The sequence below is a fragment of the Ochotona princeps genome, chromosome 17, assembly GCF_030435755.1.
Source record: "Ochotona princeps isolate mOchPri1 chromosome 17, mOchPri1.hap1, whole genome shotgun sequence".
In the NCBI taxonomy this organism is placed as follows: Eukaryota; Metazoa; Chordata; class Mammalia; order Lagomorpha; family Ochotonidae; genus Ochotona; species Ochotona princeps.
In genome coordinates this window covers 44,549,025-44,575,279 of record NC_080848.1, presented here as the reverse complement: position 1 = coordinate 44,575,279, position 26,255 = coordinate 44,549,025, and the positions used below count along the sequence as shown (strand labels likewise).

Here is a 26,255-nt window from a genome sequence, read left to right as displayed (position 1 = left end):
CCAGACTAAGCTCCAGATCACCTGGGGTCTCTCCTGCCATGGGGAGTGGCACACACACCAACAGGGTCCTCTCGTAGGCCCTGGCCTTGTCCCCAGCTCTGCAAGACCCACAGCTCAACTCCCAGAGATGAAGGAATCTGTCCCTACACACCCCTCCACACACAAACACCCTCCCAGCCAGCCCGCCCCACCCACACCTACCCACCCAGTCAACTTCACCCCCTCACCCCAGCCAGCCAACCCCACCCCCATACACAAAAACAGAATTCTGAAAACAGAATTCTCCCAGATGGCTGGGTGAGCCTTCCTTAAGGAGCCAAGCAGCAGCTGCAGGCCAAGAGCAGGCCAGGTGACTCTCCATCTGCTGAAACGCCCTCTCTCCCCGCTTCTCCACAGCAGTGTCAAAGCAAATCCAAAGGGAAAAACCAATCTACCAGTCTCAATGAGCGCCGAAGAAACATCTGTAGACCAGACTGCCAGAAAGCTGGCTGTGATGACAAGGACACTTTGACACTTAAGTCCTACATCAGGAGGACTAAATGGATAACTCTGGGGCTGGCGCTGTGGCTCAACAGGCTAATGCTGCACCTTGAAGCGCTGGGATTCCATGTGGACGCCAGTTCGAATCCCAACCGCTCCACTTCCCCTGGGAAAGCAGCAGAGGGCTGTCCAAGCTCTTGGACCCCTGCACCCATGTGGAAGACACAAGAGTTCCAGCTTCCTGGCTTCCGCCTGGCCCAGCATCAGCCACTACAGCCACTTGGGGAATGGATCAGTGAGTGGACTATCTCTCCTTCTCTCTAATAAATAAAATTTAAAAACACAAATAAACCTCACACGGGGATATCCTTAGGAGAGATACTGAACAGAAAAAGCAAAGCAAGAGTGAAAAGAAGTGTTAGTGAGAACAGAGAAAAATGGGAACTCCGTGTGCAGAGAGTTGGAATGAAAAATGCTACAACAACCATGAAAAACAGTACGAGAGCTTTTCAAAAAAGGAAAATAGAACTACCACCAACCCTGCCATTCTACTTCTAGCTACACTCAAAATAACTGAAAAGAGGAACATGAACAGATGGTGATACAGGCACAGCCATATCAGAATTCTGCATACTAGTCAAACACATGGGAACAACATAGGTGCCCATCAATGATGGATGGATGGATGGACGGTGGGGATGGATGGATGGACAGACTGTGGGGATGGATGGATGAATGGCAGGGATGGATGGACAGATGGTGGAGATGGATGGATGGATGGATGGATGGATGGTGGGGATGGATGGATGGACAGACTGACTGTGGTGATGGATGGACGGACGGTAGGGATGGATGGATGGATGGACGGTGGGGATGGACAGTAGGGATGGATGGACGGTGGGGATGGATGGATGGACGGCAGGGATGGATGGACAGATGGTGGAGATGGATGGATGGACAACATGCAACATACACAAGAGGATTTTCAGAAGTCCAAAGAAAAGGGATTTTTTAAATCAGTTGGAAAATTTGTGCACTCTACAGCTTTTTCATCACACTAATTGCCATGAGCTTGTGGAAGACTACACACATGTGATGGGTTATACAGCCTCCTAGGGCAGGAAGCCTCAGCCGACACTGCAGGACGTAGTGTCAAGCAGGAGAAGGTACCCAGGGAAGGAGCTCACTACAACAGCTCAATCAGCTGATGCTCCTCTGGCAAACGCAGGGATCCCATAAGAGTGCTGGTTCATGCCCCAGCTGTTCCACTTCCCACAGCTCCCTGCTTGTGGCCCGGGAAAGCAGTTGAGGACGGCCCAAAGCCTTGGGACCGGGCACCCGCGTGGGAGACTCAGAAGAGGCTCCTGGTTTCAGATCGGCTCAGCTCTGGCTATTGTAGCCATTTGGACAATGAGACAGCAGATGGAATCTCTCTCTCTGTCTCTCCTTCACTCTATAAATCTGCCTTTCCAATAGTAAGTTTAAAAAAAAAAGAAAGTGACATGGGGATGGACACTGCAATCCATCCCCATGAGAGTTCCCGGGGCCAGCCACGGTGATGATGATGGTGCCGTAAATGGTGGCCCACGGCCAGCCAGGATGCAGGTGGGAAGGGAGGAAGATGCAAGGCGTCTTTTCAGTGCTGTAAGATGAAAGAGTTCTGGAAATCATGGGTACTGATGCGTGCTGCAGCAGTGTGAGCGGACTTGGTGTCACTGAATCCCTTCAAAGCGCTCCGGCGGGGACAGGTCCTCGGCATAGCGGCTGAGAGGCAGCCCGTCCCACAGGGTCTGCACTGAGTCCTGACCCCACTTTCCAGGCAAGCTTCCTGCTCATGCACACCTAGAGGGTAACCCCAGGAATGGCAGACACCTGTCCACACATCATGTATCTGGTAAGGCATGAAAATCCAGGATTATCTTGGGAACCCCTAAAACCAAACAACAAAATCACAAAGTCAGATATACAGAGAAGAGGAGAGATGGAGAGGATGATCTTTGATCTGATGATTCACTCCCCAACCGGCTGCAAAAGCCAGAGCTGCGCTGATCCAAAGCCAGGAACCAGGAGCCTCTTCCAGGTCTCCCACAGGGGTGCAGGGTCCCAAGGCTTTGGGCCAACCTCCACTGCCTTCCCAGGCCACAAGCAGGGAGTTGGATGGGCCATGGGGCCACTGGGATTAGAACCAGCACCTGTATGGGATCCCAGCAAGTGCAAGGTGAGGGCTTTAGCCACTAGGCTACTGCACCAGGCCCTAGGCTCCTCTCTTGTCCCTGTGGGAACTGACTGCTCACTGCCCACAAGCGGTGTGACCAATAGTTCTGGCGCCAGACTGCCCAAACATAAGTCACCTTGGGTGACATGAGCTCCAGAACTTCGCCCAAGTCCTCCTCCAGGCCGCCCCATCTCTTTGTACAGTGCAGATAACCACCACCCCATTGGGTCACCACTGTTTTCAGAGGAAATAAACATGAAATGAGATAACAGGTGTATGCTGCTCAGCAAGGTGCCTGGCACGGGGTGAGAGCCCAGATAAATCACAGCCGATAATTTAAGGTTAATAAAGAGGCTATAATAATTAAGACTAGCGGAAACTAAGCGAAGGCTGAGTAACTGTATAGAACAAGTACCAACAGGAGGCAAAGGTCACAAGCAAACAAAAGCACCCACACCGCCCTGGAGGAGAGAAGGCGGGAGGGGAGCCCTGCACGCTGGCTGTGTAGCTGGGGGTGGCACCCACACTGCCCTGGAGGAGAGAAGGCGGGAGGGGAGCCCTGCACGCTGGCTGTGTAGCTGGGGGTGGCACCCACGCCACCCTGGAGGAGAGACCCTGATGGAATTCCAGGCTTCTGGCTTCAGCCTGGCGTCACCCTGACTACGGCAGCTTTGGGGGAGAGAATGGAGTATCTCTCTCGCCTCTCCTCTCTCCATCTTCCAGACAAGTCATTATATTTTATTTTACTTTATTTTATTTTATTTTATTTTAATGCTGGTTGAGTTCCAGCATCCCATGTGGAAGTATCAGGGTTCAAGTTCCAGCCATGCTCCCAGGTCCCACTTCCTCCTGTGTGGTACCCCATGGGAGGCAACAGACAACGGTTCAAGGACTTGTGTTCCTGTGTTATGGAAGAGACCGAGCCTGAGATCCTGGCTCTCGGCTTCTGGGTGGCCCTGCTCCCTCTGTGGAGGGCGCTGGAGCAATCAACCCATGGATGGAAACTCTACGGGTCTCTCAAAGAAATTTCTAAGAAAATATTTGAAACATCACAAGGTAAACAGCAGTAAGGACTGGCGTGTCTGGAGACAACAGCCACGTGCAGGGTACCAGGCCAGAAACTGTGCACACATCAGCTCATTCAATAATCACACAAACCCACAGGGTAAGTTTTACAGATGAAGGCAAAGCTAAACAGATGGTGTGGACATGTGAGTCCTATGACTTCAGAGAAGAGAAGCCTGCAAAGAACCATCTAGAAAGCCTGCGTGGAGCAAGAGGCTGGAGCGCATGGCCAGCAGTCTTGAGGACTGGATGAAGAAACGGACTCTTCTAGGTCACAAGGACTGGAAGGAACATTCAAACAGCTGTCAAGGGGCTGGCACAACAGCTCCACCGGCTTATCCTTCACCTGCCAGCATCCTATATGGTCATCGGTTCATGTCCCAGCTGCTCTACTTCCCATCCAGCTCCCTGCCTGTGGCCTGGGAAAGCAGTCGAGGATGGCCCAAAGCTTTGGGACCCTGCACCCACGTGGGAGACCTGGAGGAGGTTCCTGGCTCCTGGCTTTGGATCGGCTCATCTCCAGCCATTGGGGCCACTTGGGGAGCAAACCAGCAGATGGAAGATCTTTCTCTGTCTCTCCTAGCTCTACAGAGTGAGAGAAAGATCTTCCATCAACTGGTTCACTCAAAAAATAGCCACAACAGCTAGATCTGGGCCAGGCTGAACCCAGGGACCCAGAACTCCCTCTGGGTCTCCCACTTAGAAGGCAGGGGCCCAAGCACATAGGCCATCTCCTGAGGCCTCTCAAGGAGGCATTAGCATGGAGCTGGAGGGAAGTGGAATAGATGAGACTCGAACCAGCGCTCCCAGGAGGTACCGCTGTAGCAGGTGGTAGCTTACCCCATGCCCTGCAATGCTAGCCTCAGTACCATCTCCCTGCTGTGGCCTCAGTGCCTGCTGCCCAGTGCGCATTGCAGGTGGGCTCATGCCTGCGACGGGACTTTGAGGGACTTCTGCCCAGCCAGGCAATTATGGACAACACTCAAAACCCCAGGCTTCCTCCCAGGGCCCTGGAGGCTCACAGGGACATGCCTTCCTCCACCTTGGAGGACGCTGCACTGCCTGCTGCCAGTGTCCCCTCCACTCCACATACACATTCTGCACACTTGGGGGCTCTGGTGCTTGTGAGGGACCACCAAGCAAAAACCTCCCTGTTCTCACGACACCTCTCCTCAGAGTGCCTGGTTTCCCTGCTGGCCAGCATGTGCAGAGTGGCTAGTCATGCTTCCTGCACGGAGTACCCCTGCAGTGCTCAGCAGAGGCTCGGGGCCAACACGCTGCCACAGCAGTTACTCCATACGCCAGGATGCGGCCCACGTCCGAGTGCACGTTTGAGTGCTAAGTGCTCCCTCCTCTGCTCTCAACCCAATCCCTGCTGATGCGCTTGGGAAAGCCTGGGTGAAGGTCGAGGCCCTGCCTTTAGCCTGGCCCAAATTCCCAACAATATGGCTGTTTCGGGAGTGAACAAGTAAATGCAAGACTCTCACTTTCTCTGTTATTCCGCCTTTCAAATAACTATAGATAAATGTCATTTTTTAAAGCCCAGCTTTGTTATGCCTTGTACAGGTGTTTCTTGCGTGTGTGTGTGTGTCAGTGTTATCTGAGTTAGGAAGCTGCCTCAGGTCCCTTACTAGACCTGAGTCCCTCACTACAGACCTGGGGTATACAGACCATCAACAAAATGAATGAATGAATGAATGAAATAGAAGAACAAACTCCAACTACGGGCAAGGTGGGCATTTGGCCTGCAGGTTAAGATGCTCGTTAATACGCCTGTGTCTATCTCCAAGGGCCCAGATTTGATGCCCGCTTCCAGCTCCTGACCCCAGCTTCCTGCTAACACAGACCTTAGCAGGCAGCAGTGACGGCTCAGGGAGTAAAGGAGGCCCAGAGTGCGCACCTGGCTCACAGCAACAGCCTCAGCCCACCCTTCGGCACTGGGGGCACTTGGGGAATCAGTGAGCGGGTGGATGGGAACTTTATCAGCGTGTCTCTCAATTTTCTGGAAGTAAATCCCACTTATAATCTAATCACAAGAAAACCCTCATGCAATGTTCTCAGGCAGACAAAGGAGAGATGAAGGACTGGTGTTGTGGCCTAGTAAATTAAACCTGTGACCCTGGCATCCCATATAGGCGCTGGTTTGTGTCCCAGATGGTCCTGCTTCCCATCCAGCTCCCTGCTTGTGGCCTGGGAAAGCAGTGGAGGAAGGACCAAAGCCTTGGGACCCTGCACCCCTGTGGGAGACCCAGGACCCAGAAGAGGCTCCTGGATTCTGGCTTCGGATCAGCTCAGCTCCAGCCACAACAGCCACGTGGGGAGTGGACCAAGTGACAGATATTTCTCTCTGTCCCTCCTTTTCTCTGTTAACTCTGCCTTTCCAATAAAAATAAAATAAATCCTTTTTTAGAAGATTTATTGTTTTTATTGGAAAGTCAGATATGCAGAGAGGAGAGACAGAGAGGAAGATCTTTAATACAATGACTCACTCCCCAAGTGAGTGCAATGGTCAGTGCTGTGCCAATCCAAAGCCAGGAGCTTGGAAACTCCTCCAGCTCTCCCACGCAGGTCATGGTCCCAAGGCTTTGGGCCATCCTTGACTGCTTTCCCAGGCCACAAGCAGGGAGCTGGATGGGAAGTGGGGCACCGGGATTAGAACTGGTGCCCATATGGGATCCCGGCGTGTTCAAGGTGAGGACTTTAGCAGCTAGGCCACCATGCCGGGTCCAAAATAAATCTTTAAAAAAAAAATTTAGAAAGATGGAATTAAAAGCTAAGCTTATTTTGGTGCAAGAAAAAAATTTTGAAAACCATGCACAAGATCTGCCTAACGTGCATTTTCCTTGAACTTCAAAATGTTTCCATTTTTATTTCCTTACTGCGATTTACTTGACAGACAGTGGCTCTTCCATCCACTGCTTCACCCTGTAGATGGCCAAGCAGCCAAGGCTGACCGGACTAACAACACCAGAAGCCAAGAACCCAATCCAGGTCTCCCAGACAGGGAACCAAGCCAGTCACCTACTGCCACCACAGCTTGTCATGAACGGAAAGCTGCACCTGCCAGCGCGGCTGGATATCCTACCCAGGAACTGTGTCCCACATGGCACTTTCACTACTAGGCTATTTATTTGACTCACTCCCCAAATGTACGTGAAGGCTCCCAGTGGCTGACGCCGGGCTTGGGAGCTGGGAACCCTATCCAGTTACAGCCCACGGTGGGTGACAGCAAGCAGTCATGGGAGCCGTGATGGCTGCCCCACCACCACCCTGGGTCTGTGCGAGCAGGAAGCAGGAGCTGGCAGTGCAGTTGGCATGCAGCTGTCTTAACCGCCACGCTGCCCACCTGCCCCAGCCCAGACTGTCAGAGGTGGGTTCTGAAGTTCCTCCTAGCAAGGACTGGCTTGGTACGAGCTTCTCAGAGCCAGGGCCTCCACCCCCAAGCAGCCACATGTTGTGGAGTGAAGTGAGAGCCCATGTCCAGCAGATGCTTTCAACGCGGGGCTGTGCGAGTCGCCAATGGCCATGATAACGGCTGACTCATTTAGGTATAAACGGACAAGCTGGAGCCAGACACCTGGCACGCAGAGGGCACGGTGGAGCAGTAAGTGTCTGGCACCCCTCAGCTGATGGATTCTACAACACAATATCTCCCGCTTGCTGGTGAAGAAAATGGATCTACCCACACCACCAATATTCTGGAAAGAATTAATTCACTGCCCTTTGCAGGTACATTAATATCTTATGGGTTTTTTTTTTTTTAAAAAAAAAGGAATTAAAAGTCTCAAAACTTTGTCCAGCCAACAAGGAAACCACCAAACACCTCCCCAGCACCATGGAGCAACTGCAAGTTCAACTCCAGAAGGCTGTGGATGGCTGCCTTCAAAGGCAGTAACATTCTGATACTTATTTTAGAAGAGGAAAAGAATCAAGAAATAAAAATCAGTCCTTTTATTTTTCTTCCCCCACATATCTTAGTCTCGCCCATCTCTGCTATCTTGCTCTCTAAACCACATTCTCCTAAGAAACCTTCTGGAATGAAGGGCAGGATGGATGTGGGCAGAGCACGTACCTACGTGCACCTGTGGTCTTGGGTACAACTCGCAGAACGAAAAAGCACCAGGTGAGGATTTGAGTGGGAGGCCCAGGACACCTTCCCCAGAGCATCACCTGTGCCACGGGCGCCTGAGCCTAGCACTGCTGTGCCATCCATAAGGCAATTGGACATGCCTATGGAGTTGCCAGGATGGCACAATGCAGGCACAAGCCCTGTGCAGCTGGTGGGAGGAACTTTCTAAAATAAGGCCCAGAGGAAGGGAAAGTGGAATCAGAATAAAACCTTGACTAGTATTCTTCCTCTCCCTGCACAGCGGGCTTCACCTGTCACCCAGGCCCTGCAGGTGCCCACCAATGTGCCCGGGCACTCCCCAGGCAGACATCCCAGGCCCAGCAGCTCCTGACTTCCTGTGGCACTAAAGAGCCGCCTTACCCATCATCTATATCTCTGTTTTCTCTCCTGAATGGTGGAGGGGCAGGTGCTGGGTCTGGAGGCAGGGGTGAGGGTTCCAGCTCCTGACTGTAGCTATGCACCCATGCAGATGCTGGGAGGCAAGGGTGACGGCTCAGAACACATGGGAAACCTGGATGGAGGGATGGAGTTCCTGGCCCATGCCTGGCTGACAGTTCTCTCTCTAGCTGTCTGTCTCTGTCACTCAGACAAATCAGGGGGGAAAAAAAATCCTGAAAATAAACCAGAAAAGTCAAAATACCAACTTATTTTAAAAAGGAAAGCTACACAAAATCGGTAGCAATTCAGAACAGTTGAACTCTCAAAACCACCTGAGCAGTGCCCTTGGAGCATGTCCCAAGTCGGGAACCTGGGATGGGTGGGAGGCTGGGTGGGGCTTCTCCCTTTATCTCCCCCCCTTGCCCTAGATTTTCTAGATACAGAATAAATAATGTGGAAACAATGGTCTTACCCACCTTCCTGTGGCCCTTGACCCTTTGTACCCTAATCAACCATGTAAAGATTATTAAAATAAAACAATAATCTAATAAATAAATAAAATAAAAGGAGAGCTACTTGCTTGAAGCAAGCAGGAACTGTTGTTGTCAATATTAGCTTAGTTGTCATTATTTTATTTCTGTGTTCCTGGCTCCTGGCTTCAGATTGGCTCAGGCACGGCCATTGCAGCCACCTGGGGAGTGAACCAGCAGGTGGAAGATCTTTGTCTCTCCTTCTGTCTGTAAATTTGCTTTTGTAATAAAAATAAATAAATCTTTTTTTTAAAAAAATGAAACGAATAAACATAATTAAATCTAATACATAAACGGCACTGCTTTGTATGGCATGCTCTCTCAACAGACACACTGACTGACTTCTGGGAAGCTCGGACGATCCTTTGGCAACGCAGGCCTTCCCAGCAGAAGCCTCGGGCCCTTTGCCCTGCGGCCCAATTCCTTTGTTATCTGCGCTTCTTAAACCCCTTCTCGGTTACCCCACATATTAAAGATGGAGAATTTCTTATGATGAAGGGGGTGGAAGAGACAAAAACAAAACAAAAAACACACATCTCTTTCCCGGCTTTGGACAAGCGGCTGCCATGAAACTGCTGTTCAGGGGGCAGGGACCGACATGAGGAAGATCTGTGGACACCTGGTGGGCAGCAGGTGGCCACAGTGGCCTCTGGGGGCGCATACCCAGGATCCCTTCTCAAAGCTACCACATCAGGATGAAAAGGAAGCGAGCTCCCTGGCCCCATCCTCCTCCACTAACCCCTGAAGGGAAAAAAAGAGTGAGACCCACAGCAGGTCAGCAAAGCAGGAAATGAAGATGGCTACTGCCTAAACCGGCCAGGCCTGTCTAGAGCGGCCAGGGCTCCTCCCCACCTGTAAAGGATGCCCCACCAGTCCCTCTAGCCCCAGGTGCAAAGTCAAGCGGCTTTTCCAGTTCAGGCAATCCCACACCAGGGCCACAGTGGGATTGTTTTTGCCTACACCCAGGTCACTGGCCACCTCTGGGGCCACCTGCTCACCTGCCAGAGGCAGATCCTTGGCAAGGACAAGCTGGGCACTGGTCCCCTTCTGCCACAGGAATCCACCTTCCCCAAATGGGAACGAGCAACGAGAGTCGCACAGACCCCAACTTCCCAGTTCCACTTCCAGGCAGCCAGACACTTGCTAGCAGAGGGGCACAGGTCAGAGGGAGAGGACTGGGCATGGTGGCTCCAGAAGCTCCCTTCCCAGGCACCAGGGCCCCATCCATGGAGATGCATGGCCCCTGTCCACAGAGGCACATGGTCTGTCCATGAAAGCACACAACCTGTCCAAAGAGGCATCCAAGATCCATCCATGGAAGCACATGGCCCATCCATGAATGTGCACAGCCTGTCCATGCAGGCACACGGCCTATCCACAGAAGCATCCAGGACCCTGTCCACAGAGACACCGGGCCCCTGTCCACGGAGGCACTCGGGTACCTGTCCACGGAGGCATATGGCCTGTCCAGGGAAGTATCTGGGCCCCTGTCCACAGAAGCACCCAGGCCCCGTCCACAGAGGTGCATGGCCTGTCCACGGAGGCACCAGGCCTCGGTCCACCGAGGCACATGGCCTAACCACGGAGGCACCCAGCACCTGTCCACGGAGGTGCATGGTCTGTCCACGGAAGAACATGGCCTGTCCAAACAGGCACCAGGATCCCTATCTACAGAGCCTCCCAGGCCCCTGTCCACGGAGGTGCATGGCCTGTCCAAACAGGCGCACACCTGACCAAGGAGGCGCACTGCTTGTCTATAGAGGCACCCAGGACCCAATCCACGGAGGCGCAAGGCCTGTCCACAGAGGCGCATGACCTGTCTATGGAGGCACCAGGCCCCAGTCCACGGAAGCGCACGGCCTGTCCACGGAGGTAACCAGGCCCCTGTCCACGGAGGCGCACGGCCTCACCGTTCCAGGACAGCAGTCGCACGCCCTGCGCCCCACTGCAGCTGAGCCGAGCTGCGTTTCCCTCGCAGCAGGTCATCATGCGGGAGCTCGGGGCGGCCTCCACCTGTGGCAGACCCCGCTAGGCCCGGCAGGGGCGCCTCCCGGACCGGCATCGGTCCCGCGGAGAGGCCGCACGCGCGGCCAGGCCGGGCAGCCGGGAGGTGGCGTCGGCGCCCAGCGGGACGCGCGCACGGCCCCCCCCGAGCCAAGCCGGGCACCCCTGCCCTGTCCGCCGCCCGTCGCCCACCCGCACGCGGCGCCTTACCGAGACACTGCCCCACCGGGGTGCTGAACGGATTCCCCAGCAGGAACTCCATCTTGGCCCGGGCGCCCTGTCCACCGCCTGGGTGTCCGCCGTCCCCCAGCCGCGCTCCCGACCTGACTGACACTTGCCCCCGCTCCACCCCTCGGGAACGACAAGCGCCCGGCCTTCGGCCCCGCCCACCGTCGCGTTCTATTGGACAAGGGCTACGCAGCCCTCTTCCGATTGGCCGTTCCTCCTAAACTCGGCCAAGCTCCCACCCACACAGCGGCGTCCGATTGGGCGGAGAGCGCGCTAGGTCACTGGAGTCCCCGTCAGGCGTAGCGGCACCTCCCCTGGTCCGCCTCCCAAAGAGAGGCTTTACGTTTGGATTCGTCCGTCTGCAGCTCGAGCTGGAGAATCCTTACTATCATTGGATAAGGGATGAGTCAATCACTCAAATAGGGCAAGGAGAGGAGGCGGATCTAAAAAGATATCCGCCCATAGAAAGTGCTGATTGGATAAACGTTTGTTTTCTCTAAACCTGGTTGGTGTTGTTCTTCTGGAGGACTGATCACGTGATCCGTCAACTTTCACCCAGGATGTCTAGCGCTTAACTTCCCCTTAGCAACCGAGCGGCGCTTGTCTCCCCAGCAACCGGAGGACGCTTTCGCTGCGCTGTAGCTGGAGAAGGTGAGAGCGGGAGCCGCGGCTCTGAAGGACCGAGGGGCGCCTCTCCCGCCTACCTAGCCCTCCTGAGGCTGTCTTCTCGGGCTGCTGGTCTGGTTCTCATTTTTTTAAATTTAAATTTCCATTCAGTTTGAGAGGCAGAGACAAATAAACAGCTGCTGTCCAGGAGCCCAAAGCCCAAGGTTGGGCCAGGGCAGAGTCAGGAGCCAGGGACTCCATCTGCTTCCTATGTGGGGTGGTGGGATGCAGCTACCTGTCCCCGCCCAGACTCCCTGGGCTGTGCATCAGCAAGAACCTGGGCTCCGGAGCCAGCGTAGCTGGGACTGGACCCTACGCCCTCTGTGTGGAGATGCAGTGTCCCAGCCCCGCACCCACCCACAGCTCTGCCCATCTGTGCAGCCGAGCCACGGCGGACTTCCTGCCCAGAGGAGACACAGCCGTCAGACTGCCCGGGGATCCGTGCTGGGTGCTGCAGCCCTGCTGCAGGAGGGCGGGGCGGGGGGGCTTGTGTCCATCCAGAACAGCTGTGGCAATGATGGCCCCTAGAAGCCCGGGTCCGGTGCAGCCTTGATTAGGAAGAGAGCATTGAGAATGTGGATGGGAATTCTCTTAACTAGCTCCTGTTGGGGAAGGAGAGTTTGATCCTCCGCCTAAGGCAACCTCCCAGGGAGCTCGCGCATCCACTTCCGACCACCGCAGCCACCTCTTGCATTTCTCAGTATTGTAGCTGCAGTTACAAGTCCTCGCCTTGCACGCACAGTGATCCCATATGGGCGCTGGTTCTAATCCCAGCGGCCCTGCTTCCCATCCAGCTCCCTGCCTGTGGCCTGGGAAAGCAGTCGAGGACGGCCCAAAGCCTTGGGACCCTGCACCAGCATGGGAGACCCAGAAGAAGCTCCTGGCTCCTGGCTTCGGATTGGCTCAGCTCCAGCCGTTGCAGGCGCTTGGGGAGTGAATCCATTGGATGGAAGATCTTCCTCTCTGTCTCCTCCTCTCTGTATATCTGCCTTTCCAATAAAAATAAATAAATCTTTAAAAAAAAAAAAAGAGGAAAGGGGTGGGCCCAGGTGGTTCCAGAAAGGTCTAGAGATGCCCTGACCTGAGGGGCAACAGGCCAAGAGGCAGGAGTGGGTGACCTCACAGTGGAGACACTCCAACAGGGCCAGGAGCCAGGATTAAGTCACCATTAGCAATGCCTGCATGCCATATTGGAGTGGTGCTGTTTTGTTTTTTAAGATTCGCTTTAAAAACAAAGAGAGAACTTTCTATCTCTGGTTCCCCCATGGCCACAACAGCCAAAGCTGAGGCAGTCCAAAGCCAGGAGCTTCTTCTAGGTCTCCCATGCTGGTGCAGGGTCCCTAGGCTTTGGGCCGTCCTCCTCTGCTCTCCCGAGCCACAAGCAGGGAGCCAGTGGACCCTGCTATGGGACCTTGCTATGGGACAGTGCCAGCTCCTGGGGTGCTAGTTTGAGTCCCAGCTGCTCTGCCCATCCAGCTTCCTGGAAACAGCAGAAGTTGTTCCTAGGGTCTGGTCCCCTGCCATCCACGTGGGAGACCCAGACAGAGTGGCAGGCTCCTAGCATCAGCCTGGCCCCGCACTTGCTATTCGGTCATTTGGGGAGTGAACCAGTGAATGAAAGATACTGACTCTGTCCTCTCTGTCTTTGGAAGGGAAGAAAGAAAAGACACCCGGTGGGTGGAGGGACGCCTTAAGGGGAGACCTCAGACATCCCAAGACAAGGTCACATATGTCTCACAGGCAAGATGAGCCGGTTGTACCACTCCATTGAGCCATGCGTGATGGATGACGAGATGCTAAAGCTGGTGGTGAGCGAGCAGGGCCCCCGCGAGGAGGCCGGGCAGCTGGCCAAGCAGGAGGGCATCCTCTTCAAGGACGTCTTGTCCCTGCGGTTGGACTTCCAGAGTGCGTATCCCCTCTCCTTATCCCCTCCTGCTGCCCACCCTCCCACCGCAGTGGGAAGCAGAGGGGTGAGTAAGGGCAAGGCAGGAAGGACACCGACGCTAAGGGACAGCCTGGGATGGTAGTCCAGTCCCAGCAAGTGGGAATTGGGGCTGGGGACCATTAGCTCCTTACTGCCCTGTGTCCCGATGAGGTGTCTGCGGCAGCAGCCCCACCCCCCAAAAGTGAGATACCAGGGAGAGGCACAGGGAGGGGCAAGTGGAGGAAGAGGGGAGGAGCCTGACCCCATCCTGCCTGGTTGGTGTGCGGTGTGTGTTGCAGTGCGTGGTGTGCCGGTGCATGTTGCGCACGGGGCCCAGCAGAAACACCTGGCCCGATTCTCACACCTGCTCTGTCTGGGGACCTGCAGGCTCCAGAGACGAGCACAGGTGCAGAATGGCGGCCGTCTGAGGGAACTGGGGCACCTGTCGGCTCTCTCCCCATTTTACCCCAAGTCCGCAGGCCCGAATATTATAGGAATCTCATGTGTTTGTTTGCCAAGTACTGTTCCAGGAACCAGGAAACAACTTGACTGCGAGGAAAAATTTAAAAAGGGACCGAAACTTTGGCCCCATGGAACTGACACTCAGACAAGAGACACATTTAAGGGATAAAGAGCGGAGCTTAGGAAGCCCGTGTTGTGGCATAGTGAATAAAAACCGTCACCTGTGATGACGCCAGCATCCATGTGGACATCGGTTCTATACGTGATGGCTCCATTTCTTATCCAGCTCCCTGCTAGTGGCAGAACATGGACCAAGCTCCTTTACCCGTATGGGAGACCTGGATGGAGCTCCTGGCTCCTGGCTTTGGACAGCCATTTGGGGAGTGAATCAGCAGGTGGAAGACATCTCTCTAATTCTGTTTCAAATAAAGAAATAAATCTTAAAACAAAAAAAAAAAAGGGAGAGAGACAGAGAGGGGGTGGGGAGGGGAAGCTCCACGGTGCATGCTAAAGCTAGTATACTAGTACATGCTATGAAAATGGGGTGAGGGGCCCTGCACAGTAGCCTAGTGGCTGCAGTCCTATGCAAGGGGATCACATGTGAGCACCAGTTAATGTTGCTGCAGCTCCACTTCCCATCCAGCTCCCTGCTTGTGGCCTGGTAAAGCACTCAAGGACAGCCCAGAGCCTTGGGACCCTGCACCCGCGTGGGAGACCTGGAAGAAGCCCTGGGTTCCTGGCTTCAGATCGGCACAGCTCTGGCCTTTGCAGCCGCTTGGGGAGTGAATCAGCAGACAGAAGATTTTCCTCTCTGTATATCTGATTTTGCAATAAAAATAAATAAATCTTTTAAAAATATTTTAAAAAGAAAAATAAAATGGAATGAGGGGAGGGGCGTTATGTAGCATTTTGTTATAAAGCCAAGAGGCGGTAGGATTTGCTAGTTTTAGCCCAGGATAAATGAGAGATGTTTGATTTTTTTAATTTAATTTTATTTTATTTTATTTTTACTTTTAAAAAATACCATTTTTTAAGGCTTATTTATTTTTATTGCAAAGTCAGATATATAAGAGGAGGAGAGACAGAAAGGAAGATCTTCCATCCAATGATTCACTCCCCAGATGGCTGCAACAGCCAGTGCTGTGCTGATCCAAAGCCAGGAGCCAGGAACTTCCCCAGGGTCTCCCACACGGATGCAGGGTCCCCAGGCTTTGGGCCGTCCTCCACTGCTTTCCCAGGCCACAAGCACAGGGAATTGGAAGGGAAGTGGGGCACCAGGATTAAAACCGGTGTCCATATGTGATCCTAGAGTATGCAAGGTGAGGACCTCAGCCGCTAGCCCACCGCACCAGGCCCTATTATCATTCTGTGATAAAGTTCCATAGACCCTGGGATTTCCCCTCCCCTTCCCATAATCCCTCCCTCACCAAATTCCCCTATATTATTACTATAGCATAGCCCTTCATAAACAGTCACATGTTCATCATTGCGGGCATGGACAGTGGCAGAGTCCAGCATCCTATTGTCAAGATACAGCTAATAGTTTCATTAGTAGTCCATCTTTGATCTGGAAGTAGAGATGCACACTGCACTGTATCCTCACGTCTGGGCATGAGAGTCTCCATTACACAGTCACCACGCATCCCTCTTAAATGAAAAGCCACAATACAAAATCAGCAACAGGAAGAAGAATAAAAATTTGTAACACCATGAATTTCTCAAGAGGTTTTGATAGTTCAACAGTCCTAAATTGCTGTCAATCCTGTCACTTCAGTCGCAGTGAAATCTCTCCCGAAACCACTGGCTGCAGTGGACCAGCTTAGTGTCTCCGTCTGCCCAGATCTTCACTGCCAACGCTTGGTAGGATCAATGTGTTCTGTCCTCCGTCCTCTGCTGTGGTACCAGGCATCCTGTACAGGCTCCAATGGACTGCCATATCCTCCATGTGCATCTGGCTATGCTGTCCTCTGCTCTGTCTGAGCAACTGAGGAGGCCCAGCTCTGACACATGCATTCCATGGTCAGACCATGGAATCTGGAAATCTCTCCATAGATAGGATTCTGAGTCCAGCAGTTCAGTTAATAGGGAATGCCAAAGAAACCTCATCTGAGGCCATCCCAGACCGGATTCTTGTGTGTGTTTGCCAATACAGAGTCTGGCGCAGTCTATCACCCTAATCAGCCTACGCACACACTGGCAGTTGGAATTACTAGGTCAGTTCTGTCTCCAGCCCCGTGTTTTATGCAACCCAATGGGTGTTGGAGCCCAGCCCGATCCTGCCCACCACATACTTGGCCTTCATATAAACCAGTGGGAGCTGCAGCCTAGTCAGAGCGGCCCACAAAAATCCCCACCAGACCTGCCCCTGCCCTGGTTGCTGTGCTTGCCCGTATGTACAGCAGGTCTGGTCTGTTCCACGTCTCATTCAGCTCTTGTACATGTTGATGGGCATTGAAGCCCAGTTCGTTCCAACCAGCCCTACTATCCAGTCCACACTGGTGCCGGCAGGTGCCAGCATCTGTCTAAGACATGCTTGTGCCTGACAGAATTTGGCCCCTGTGCCAGCATCTGTCAGCTGATGCTGCGGCAAAGCCCAGTCAATCCACACCAGCACTGGCTTATGCATGTACCAGAAGGTACAGTCAGTCCAGTCTGGCTTTTCCCTAATCCAGCTCACATAAAGACCATCAGATGTTGTGGCCCTGCCCAGCCTGGTCTGCCCCCATCTCAGCTCTCATGCTCACCAGTGGGAGTGGTGGCGCAGCAGGGGGGCCCTCTCAGCCCCCTCACTAGGCCGTCTCCACCACCCTCTGTGTTTCACATGTGCTGGTTGGGTGCTGCGGCCCAGTCTGGCACAGCCTGCCTCACCTCGGCATATGCCAGTGGGTGCTGTAGCCTGGCCAGGCCAGGCCCACCCCCAATTCCAATTCACGCTGGTGGGGGCTACAGCCTAGCCCAGCCCTGCCAGCCTTAAGTCCCGGCCCTCATGTGGACTGGCTGGTATTGCACCCTGACCTGGCCTGGCCCACACTCTATTCTGGCACTAGGATTCACCAGTTGGTGATATGGACTGACCCAGCATGACCTGCTCCCATCCTGCACCAAATGTATGCCAGTGGGTACCATATTTTGGCCTGGTCTGGTCTGCTTTCCATCTTGGTCCTTGCATTCACCTGCAGGGAGCATGTCCCAACAGAGGAATTGATGTTTGATCTTTTTCTTTAACTTATTTAGTTTCATTTGAAATGCACAATTACAGAGAGATAGAAGGAGAAAGTGAATTTTCATCTACTGGTTCACTTCTCAAATGGACACAATGGCTAGGCCTGGCTGGTCCAAAGCCAGGAGCCTCCTCTTGTCTCCCACTTGGGCCGTCTTCTGCTGGTTTTCCCTAATGCATTAGCAGGGAGCTGGATCGCAAGTGCAGCTGGGAGTAGAACTGGTGCCGTAAGGGGTGCCAGTGCCGCAGGCAGTTAACCTGATACACCACAGGGTTTGGCTTTTTTTTTTTTTAAGATTTACTTACGTTTATTACAAAGTCAGATATACAGAGAGGAGGAAGTGTAGGCTGCAACCCCAGCCAGCCCCAGCACACAGGGCCAACTGGATTCAGCAGGGTGGCCGGTGGCTGGGTAGAGTCCCTGAAGTTGCTCAGGGGTCCCTGTGCTTGCTGTGGGGAGCAGTGGATGTCTCTGAATGAGTATTGGTGGTACTTTTTTTAAAAAAAAAAGCCTTCATTTCTGTATCATTTCTGTGTTTGTAATGAGCAGATTCCAATTTTGTTACATTTCAGGAATTGTTACAAAAGCTAATATAGAAATGGAGCCAGCACCTTGGAGTAGTAACATAAGCTTCTGCCTGTTGTGCCAGAATCCTGTGTGAGCACCAGTTCGAGTCCGATCTGCTCTACTTCTGATCCAGCTGTCTGCTGATGTGCCTGAGAAAGCAGCAGAGACTGGCCCAAGTGCGTGGGCCCCTGCACCTGCATGGGAGACATAGATGAAGCTCCAGGCTTCTGGCTTGGAATCAGCTCAGCTCTGGCTGTTGCAGCCACTTTGGGAGTGAAGCAGCAGATGCAAGGTTGATCTCCCTCCCTCCCCAATTCCTCCTTCCAAATAAAAATAACTAAATCTTATTTTTAGAAAAGCCAATAGAGAAGAAACCTGGGAAAAGGAATTTTTAAAATATATATATTTGTTTATTTGAAAGGCAGTTAAAGGGAGAGATCTCCCATCTGCTAGTTTTGTCCTCAAGTGGCTGCAAAACCAGGAACCAGAAACTCCATCCGGGTCTCTGGTGTGAGTCTCAGGGGCCCGAGCGCTTGGGCCATCTTCTGCTTTCCCAGGCGTGTTAGCAGGGAGCTGAACTAGAAGTGGAGCACTGCTATGAGATGCCAGGATCCCAGGTGGTGGCTTAACGTGGTGGCTTAACGTGCAGCCCCACCCCGTCCACTGGAATCTTGTGTGTCCTTTGTGGATTCTGATGTCCACGTTGCGGGCCACCTTCTGGCCACCATGGACACGCACCAACCCCAGCTGGCTCAGAAGGAAAAGGAAATGGACTGTGTGCCAGGAGGGTGGCCTCAGGTGGCCCAGGATGAAGGCACATCCGTGGGGCTCCCATGCAGGCAGGAGTGCCTCTGTCCTGGCTTACCACCTCTCCCCCTCCCCCAAGGCGTCCCAGTTTCCTGGGTAGCCCTTGGCCTAGAGCCCCAACCCTCCGCACCTGTCAGGTCCTCCTTTGACCGCCCCCCTCAGGTGTTTCCTAGCGGGTGCTCAGCCTCCATCCACCCACAGGTGGCACTTGCCTGCCTGGAAGAGCTGGGGGGGAAGGGGCAAAGCCAGGTCCCCGATGCCAGGCCCTGCCCCCTGCTCCTTGTAGACATCCTGCACATTGACAGCCTCTGGCAGTTCGAGAACCTGCGCAAGCTGCAGCTGGACAACAACATCATCGAAAGGATTGAGGGCCTGGAGAGCCTCGTGCACCTGGTCTGGCTGGGTAAGGAGGCCCGAGGTGCAGGACAGCTGCCAACATCCTCGCCAGCTGCCCTTGGCGAGCACGTGGGACCTTCACCTGCCAACCCAGCACGAGCCAGGAACGGGAGCAGGCTGCTGTCTCGCAAAAGGCGTGGGGCTCACTCTGTGCGAATGTATGGCCCTGCTCCCCACCTGGCCACACGGGGTGCTTGGAAGGGTGGGGGCGGCATGGCAGCTCAGATCCCTTTGCTTTCATCTTGACCAGAGTGGACGGGTAGCTGCTTGATGAGCCAGCCCGTGTGTGGGCTGCCAGAGCACTTCCTGTCTGCACCAGCACCCCCATCACACAGATGTGCAAACAGGTCATAAGACCTAAATGCAGCAGGAGCTTCGCAGCCCAGCTCTGTCCTCCCCCGACGTGGGCTTTCCTAGGAGTACCCCTATGTCTGGGGAGGGACTGGTGGACCCCCAGGAGTGAACCACAGCTCCTAGAGGGCCACCACAGGACCTGGAAGTAGCTGAGCTGGGACCCCAAAAGTGTTCTTCCACCCCTTGTCTCCCTATATATTGTCATTGCTGCAACTGTGGACAGCGGTGCCACGGGTGCCGCCAGCGATGGGCAGAAGCACTTGCAACTGTGCGGGAGGCTGAGGCGTGAGGGAATCTGGGGTACTGCAGCCACATCACAGCTGCAGCCACTAAGGCTGTGAAGCCGAGGACAGCCTGGCAGCCTTGCGGGCTCTGGCTGGCAGAAGCAGCCATAACCTCACCTCTCAGTTCAGGCAACTGCGCCTCTACAGGCTGACTCCTGGGCATGGTGGCCTGTGCCAACCATGGAGGCCTCCACATCCTCTCTCTCTCTCTCTCACTTGATCTTAGCCAAAAGACTGAGAAGCGATCTCTCTCTCTCTCTCTGTCAGGCAACCCAGACAAGACATTAGAATACCTTGTTTTTTTCTCTTTATTTTTTGATAAGATTTATTTCCTTTTTATTGGACGGGCAGATATTTACAGAGAGAGCTTCCATCTGCTGGTTCACTCACCAAATGCCAAAACGGCCCAAGCTGAGCCTACATGAGTCGAGGGCCTGGGTGGGAAGTGGGACCCGATGGCCTCGCCGAGACCAGCCCTCTCACCCCCATGTGTCACATGGCAGAAGGGGCAAGATGTGCCTAGCACCACTTCTGCACAACTGCCGTGGGCATCATCCCCCAGCGATGGGAACACACACACACACACACACCCCCAGAATGAGAAAGTGCCACAAAGCAGGCCTCCCCCAACCTGCTGTTGTTACACACTTAGCTGGGACACTAGATCTCACAGGAGCTGGTGAAGTCCCAGCTGCTCCACTTCCCATCCAGCTGCTTACTACTGCAGCTGGGAAAAGCAGACTTGAGCCCCTGCCATCCATGTGGGAGACCCAAATGAAGTTCCAGGCTCCTGAATCCAGCCTCAGTGGAGAGTGAACCAGTGGATGGAAGACCTCTCTCTCTCTCATCTCTAATTCTGCCTTTCAAATAAAAATAAATGAAACAAAGAATAATAATAATAATAACTAGAAGAACCAAGAAGCTATATGTATTTTTATAGATTTGTTTTTTATTTTTATTGCAAAGTCAGATATACAGAAAGGAAGAGATATAGAGGAAGATCTTCTGTCCAATGATTCACTCCCAAGTGACCTCAAATGGCCAGAGCTGAGCCAATCTGAAGCCAGGAACTTGCTCTGGGTCTCCCACGCGGGTGCAGGGTCCCAAGGCTTTGGGCCGTCCTCGACTGCTTTCCCAGGCCACAAGCAGAGAGCTAGATGGGAAGTGGGGCTGCTGGGATTAGAACCAGTGCCCATATTGAATCCCAGCGCATTCAAGGTGAGGACTTAAGCCACTAGGCCACTGCACCGGGCCCAGCTATAATTCTTTTAGCCCGGTGGGAAAGGGAATAGCATTTGGTAGGCTCTAATTCAGAGGCAGCTGTGCCAGCATCGCTCTCTGACACTGTGTTTGAGAGGGAAGGAGAGAGACAGAGCAAAGGAGGGGGCTTCCACCACTGACAGGCAGAGGAGGCCAGCAAAGGGGGGGTGAGACTGATCTCGCATTTGCCCACAACAAGCTGTCACTTCGGGCTGGCCGTGATGACTGTCGTATGGATTTCCAAGCTCAGCTTCCTGGTGTCCTGGTCAGGCGGCAGCAAGCCCGAGAGCTCATGTGAGGCTGGTTCCAAGATCCCAGGGGATGACCGAGGCCAGGGCTGCGCCAAGATACAAGTCAGGAAGTCAGCAGGAAGATAAATGTCAAAGACAGCTGGAGGAGTCAGGGCCCAGCCTCGCAGTTCAGACACCTGCAGCACACCCCAGCCTGCCTGGGTTTGATGCCAGGTCTGCCTCACGGTGCCAAGCTTCCTGCCAACGCTGGCTCTGCGAGGCAGTGGTGGGGGTTCAGCTAAGCTGGGCCTCTGCCAGCAGATGGAGAAGGCCGGGACCTGATCCTCCCGCCCTCAGCTCCCGTCTTCAACCTGGCCCCAACCCAGGCTCAAGTGTTGTGGGTATTCGAAGAGGAACCAGCAATGTAGGATCCCTTCTGGGTGTCTCTGATTGTCTTCCTCGAAGAAATAAACTGGTATTTATGACAACACATTCATTTTGGGGCTGGTGTTGTGGCCCAATGGGTTAAGCCGCCACCTGCACCCACTGGCATTCCATATCGCATTGCTGGTTCAAGTCTTGGCTGTTCTGCTTCCTTGCTCTTGGTTAATATGCCTGGCAAGGCAGTGGAAGATGACCCAAGGCCAACTGCTTGGGCCCCTACCACCCATGTGGGGAAACCCAGATGGAGTTCTAGGCTTCTGGCTTCAGCCTGGCCTGGCCCTAACCACTGTGGTCCTCTGTTCGAGATGTTTGTTTCTGTGTAAAATCCATGCTACTTTTGTCGTAATGTACATTTTTGGTGCGCTTGCTGGAGACCCCTGGTATGAGTGGATTTTTGACATTTCTTGGCCTGGAATAGCTGCCAGCGGAGACATCTGCAGCCCGGATCTGAACACTTGGCTCCAAGTCCTGGCATTCCTCCCCGCTGCAGCTTCCTGCGAACACGCGCCCTCGGGAGTAGCAGGGCCTGGCCCAACTGGCTGAACTCCTGCCACACACACGGGGTGGCCTGCATGCGGTCCCCGGCTCCTGACTTTGATCTGGCCCCAGCCCTTGACCATGGTGGGCATTTGGGTCATGTTCCAATGGAGGACAGCTCTCTCCCTGTTTTATCTGTGTGTCTCTCAAATAAATCAAATATAATAAACATTTAAAAAATAATTTGTTGGGCCTGGCACGATAGCGTAGTGGTTAAGGTCCTCGCCTTGCACGCCCGAGATCCCATATGGGTGTTCGTTCTAATTCTGGCAGCCCTGCTTCCCATCAAGCTCCATGCTTGTGGTCTGGGAAAGCAATCAAGGACAGCCCAAAGCTTTGGCACCCTGCACCTGCATGGGAGATCTGGAAGAAGCTCCTGGCTCCTGCCTTCAGATTAACTCAGCTCCAGCCGTTGCGGCTGCTTGGGGAGTGAATCATTGGACGGAAGATATTTCTCTCTGTCTCTCCTCCTCTTTGTATATCTGCCTTTCCAATAAAAATAAATCTTTAAAAAAAAAACTTTGTACCCTGATATTTGCATGTAACTCACTCACATCCTCCCATTTAAATTATTCCTGGATTGGGACCAGCACAATGGCATAGCAAACTAAGCCTCCGCCTGCAGAGCTGGCATCCCTAATAGGCACCAGTTCAAGGCCCAGCTGTTCCCTTCTCCTGTCTCCATAATAATGGGCCTGGGAAAGCGGCGGAGATGGCCCAAGTGCTTGGGCCCCTGAACCCACACTGGGAGACCCGGAGGAAGCTCCAGGCTTCTGGCTTTAACCGGCCTAGCTGCAGCCATTTTAGCTATTTGGGAAGTGAACCACCTGATGAAAGTGCCCTTTATCTCATTATCTCTCTCCCTGCCTCTTCCCCTCTCTCTGTAACTCTGCCTTTCAAATAAAATTAATTAAATCTATATTTAAAATTATATATGTTGAATCTATTACACTTCTATACAAATCTATTAAATATGCGTTTGAATTGTATATTAAATATTTTATATAAAATAAATTTTATATATCTGGAAATTAAGTATGTATATATCCCTGGGACCCAGCGCAATGGCTCAATTGGCTAAATCCTTGTCTTACAAGCACCAGGATCTCATACGGGCACTGCTTTGTGTCCCAACTGCTCCACTTCCCATCCAGCTCCCTGCTTGTGGCCTAGGAGGGCAGTCGAGAATGGCCCAAAGCCTTGGGACCCTGCACCCACATAGGAGGCCTGGAGGAAGTTCCTGCTCCTGGCTTTGGATCAGCTCAGCTCCGGTCGTTGCAGCCACTTGGGGAGTGAACCAAAAGATGGAAGATCTTTTTCACTATCTCTCTTTTTCTCTCTGTAAATCTGCCTTTCCAACAAAAATAAAAAATTTTAAATATATTTTGTTCCAAAAAAAACACATATTTTGTTCCTGGGTTACTTTCCATACCCAATCCAGTTAGGTAAGTGGGCTGCAGTCATAACATTCAATAAGCCTGTCAATGCTGAGCAGAGGGGAGGTGTGAGCCCTCCAACTGTGTGCCCTGCACGGTTTACGGGCTTCCTGTAGGCGTCCACACCTCAGCGCTCCCACCAAGCACAGACTGAGTGCTGCCCACGAGTGCAGCTCAGGGTGGAGGTGGGTCAGCAGGCGAGGCTTCCAGAAAACCCTAAGCTTCCGGGGGTGGGGTGGCGGTTGGAGGGCAAGGTGTGCTGCCATGGCATTGCGGCCAAGCACCCCTGACCAACCTTCTGTCGCCCACGCCCTCACAGCTCTCTTCCCTTCCCAGATCTATCCTTCAACAACATTGAGGTCATCGAGGGGCTGGACACCCTGGTGAACCTCGAGGACCTGAGCTTGTTCAACAACCGCATCTCCAGGATCGACTCCCTGGATGCACTGGCCAAGCTGCAGGTGCTGTCGCTGGGCAACAACCAGATCGACAACATGATGAACGTGAGTGGGCAGGCCACATGGGAATGTGCAAATACACAGGCTCACAGAGACACACCTGCAGGCTCACAGATTCACACGGACACACCCGCAGGCTCATAGGCTCACACCTGCAGACTCATAGGCTCACACCTGCAGGCTCACAGGGACACACCTGCAGGCTCACAGGGACACACCTGCAGGCTCACAGGGACATACCCACAGGCTCACAGGGACACACCTGCAGGCTCACAGGCTCACACCTGCAGGCTCACAGGCTCACACCTGCAGGCTCACGTGGACACACCTGCAGGCTCACAGGGACACACCCACAGGCTCACAGGGACACACCTGCAGGCTCATAGGCTCACACCTGAAGGCTCACAGGGACACACCCGCAGGCTCACAGGCTCACACCTGCAGGCTCACGTGGACATACCCACAGGCTCACAGGCTCACACCTGCAGGCTCACAGGTTCACACCTGAAGGCTCACAGGGACATACCTGCAGGCTCACAGGCTCACACCTGCAGGCTCACAGGGACACACCTGCAGGCTCACACACACACGGGCACTGTGTCGATTGTGGTGGGCTCTTTCACAGTGCAGGTGCAGCTTAGCGTTCTGTCTCTCCAAACCCTTTCCCCATGTGCTGGACATTCAATTCTGTCCACAGGGGGTTGTTTGGGTCACCACAGTTCCTGGAATTGGCCATTGCCACCTGCAGCAGCCACTGTGATGGCAGCAGCTTCATTGTTTCCTCCAAGTCTCAGGCTCCATTCCACCAAGTACTGGATACACTTGACCCTGTTGTCTGTGGAGACCAGGACATTCAAGCCTTGTTTCTTCCTCCAAGAGGGGAGGGTTTTGACCAGCCCCAGGTGACAAGAAGGCCATGTCCCGTTGGTGCCAGGGCTCCCCATGTCTGTGTGACACGGACACAGCTCACTTCTGGGAAAGGCTGGCAGCCCCTGCACCCCCCACAGCAGGTTCCCAGCAGGCCGGTGCTGAGACACCTGTTGCCTGAGGGTAAGGGCTTGCATGTCCAAGCTGACCCAGCGGGAACCTCCCCACATTGTGCCCAGCCATGCTCCAGCCTGGCCAGCAACCCCGAGAGCTACCCAGAATTCCTGTCTAACAGCCTGTGCTGCCAATCCCAGTTGGCTTAGGTGGACGGCCTGGCATGTAAGTCCGATACTGGTGGCAAGGCACTCTTGGCAGTTGCAGGTCTGCGACGGACCGGCTCGGCCGGGAGCAATCAGTCCGACAGGAACAGGACCCCGGGAACGGTGGGCAAGGATTCAGTGAGTGACAAACAGACACGACAACTCAAGGCAGTTGTATCTGAGTGTATTTTGCAAAAGCAAGGTATCAACTTATATACAATAGATTATTGCAAAGGGACATTTTCTTGCTTATTCATGTGGTTACATTTCTGCAAACAATTATTCCAGGGAGGTAAGCGGGTCTGACGAAAAAAGATTATTCTCTAATAGCCTGGTGACAGACTGCATTTGCTGTTTCTTGTGGACACAGTTTGGCACTAGCTACAGTTTTAATCATTAAGCAGTTAGCTCTCATTGTGTTTTGTGCCTTACATTGGTTTTAATATTAACTTGTCTATTTTTCTTAGCTTTTCTTCCTGTATGGCTTTTTAAGCTATAGATTTCTACTATAATCTTCTTTTTTAAAATTTCTCAAAAATAGTTCCAGGTAGGTTTATTAAAGCTAGTGACGTAATAGTTTTTATCCTATACTGCTTGCTGTCCTTGTCCAGTCTCCTGTCAGAAGGCTTCATAGAACTATAAAGGAACATTGAGCCTTTGCCGCACATAAACAATATTATTCCAGCCATAAAGATAAGAGTAAAGAGAGTACAGCCAGGAATGCCAAGACCACTAGAGATGCAGCCGAATCCAGGAGGCATCCTTCCTTGAAGCTTCCGCCTCGGCCTGGCGATTTCTCACGCAGGCACCACCGGAGGTGGCGTGACACAGGTCCACATGGGAGCCATCATTCCTGTGCAGCATCCCCCCTCGTACCTCCTCACCCCTGTGATGGCTGGGGAGACCCAGCACTGAGCGAGGAGATGGCTGGGGGCGGTACTCGTGGAGTGGGCATTGCTGCTTTGTAGTTGTTCTGAGCACTCAGTATGTAGG

General features: G+C 53.3%; 2 protein-coding genes across 6 annotated transcripts in view; one reads left to right on the top strand and one right to left on the bottom strand.

Annotated features, from left to right (window-relative positions):
• The window catches only part of TOM1L2 (target of myb1 like 2 membrane trafficking protein), a 112,535-nt gene extending 101,373 nt beyond the window's left edge, over positions 1-11,162 (bottom strand). For all 5 annotated transcript variants that reach the window (XM_058675261.1, XM_058675262.1, XM_004599385.2 and 2 more), the window contains exon 1: positions 11,012-11,162. In XM_058675261.1, coding sequence (XP_058531244.1) covers positions 11,012-11,063 — 52 coding nt within the window. In that variant the 5' untranslated portion in view covers positions 11,064-11,162. The remainder of the gene's footprint in view (positions 1-11,011) is intronic.
• A 328-nt stretch (positions 11,163-11,490) lies between these two features.
• Positions 11,491-26,255, top strand: part of DRC3 (dynein regulatory complex subunit 3) — a 29,141-nt gene continuing 14,376 nt past the window's right edge. The window contains exons 1-4 of the mRNA XM_058675263.1: positions 11,491-11,680; positions 13,436-13,600; positions 18,963-19,079; positions 23,954-24,120. Of these exons, the coding sequence (XP_058531246.1) occupies positions 13,441-13,600; positions 18,963-19,079; positions 23,954-24,120 (444 nt within the window). The 5' untranslated portion in view covers positions 11,491-11,680; positions 13,436-13,440. The remainder of the gene's footprint in view (positions 11,681-13,435; positions 13,601-18,962; positions 19,080-23,953; positions 24,121-26,255) is intronic.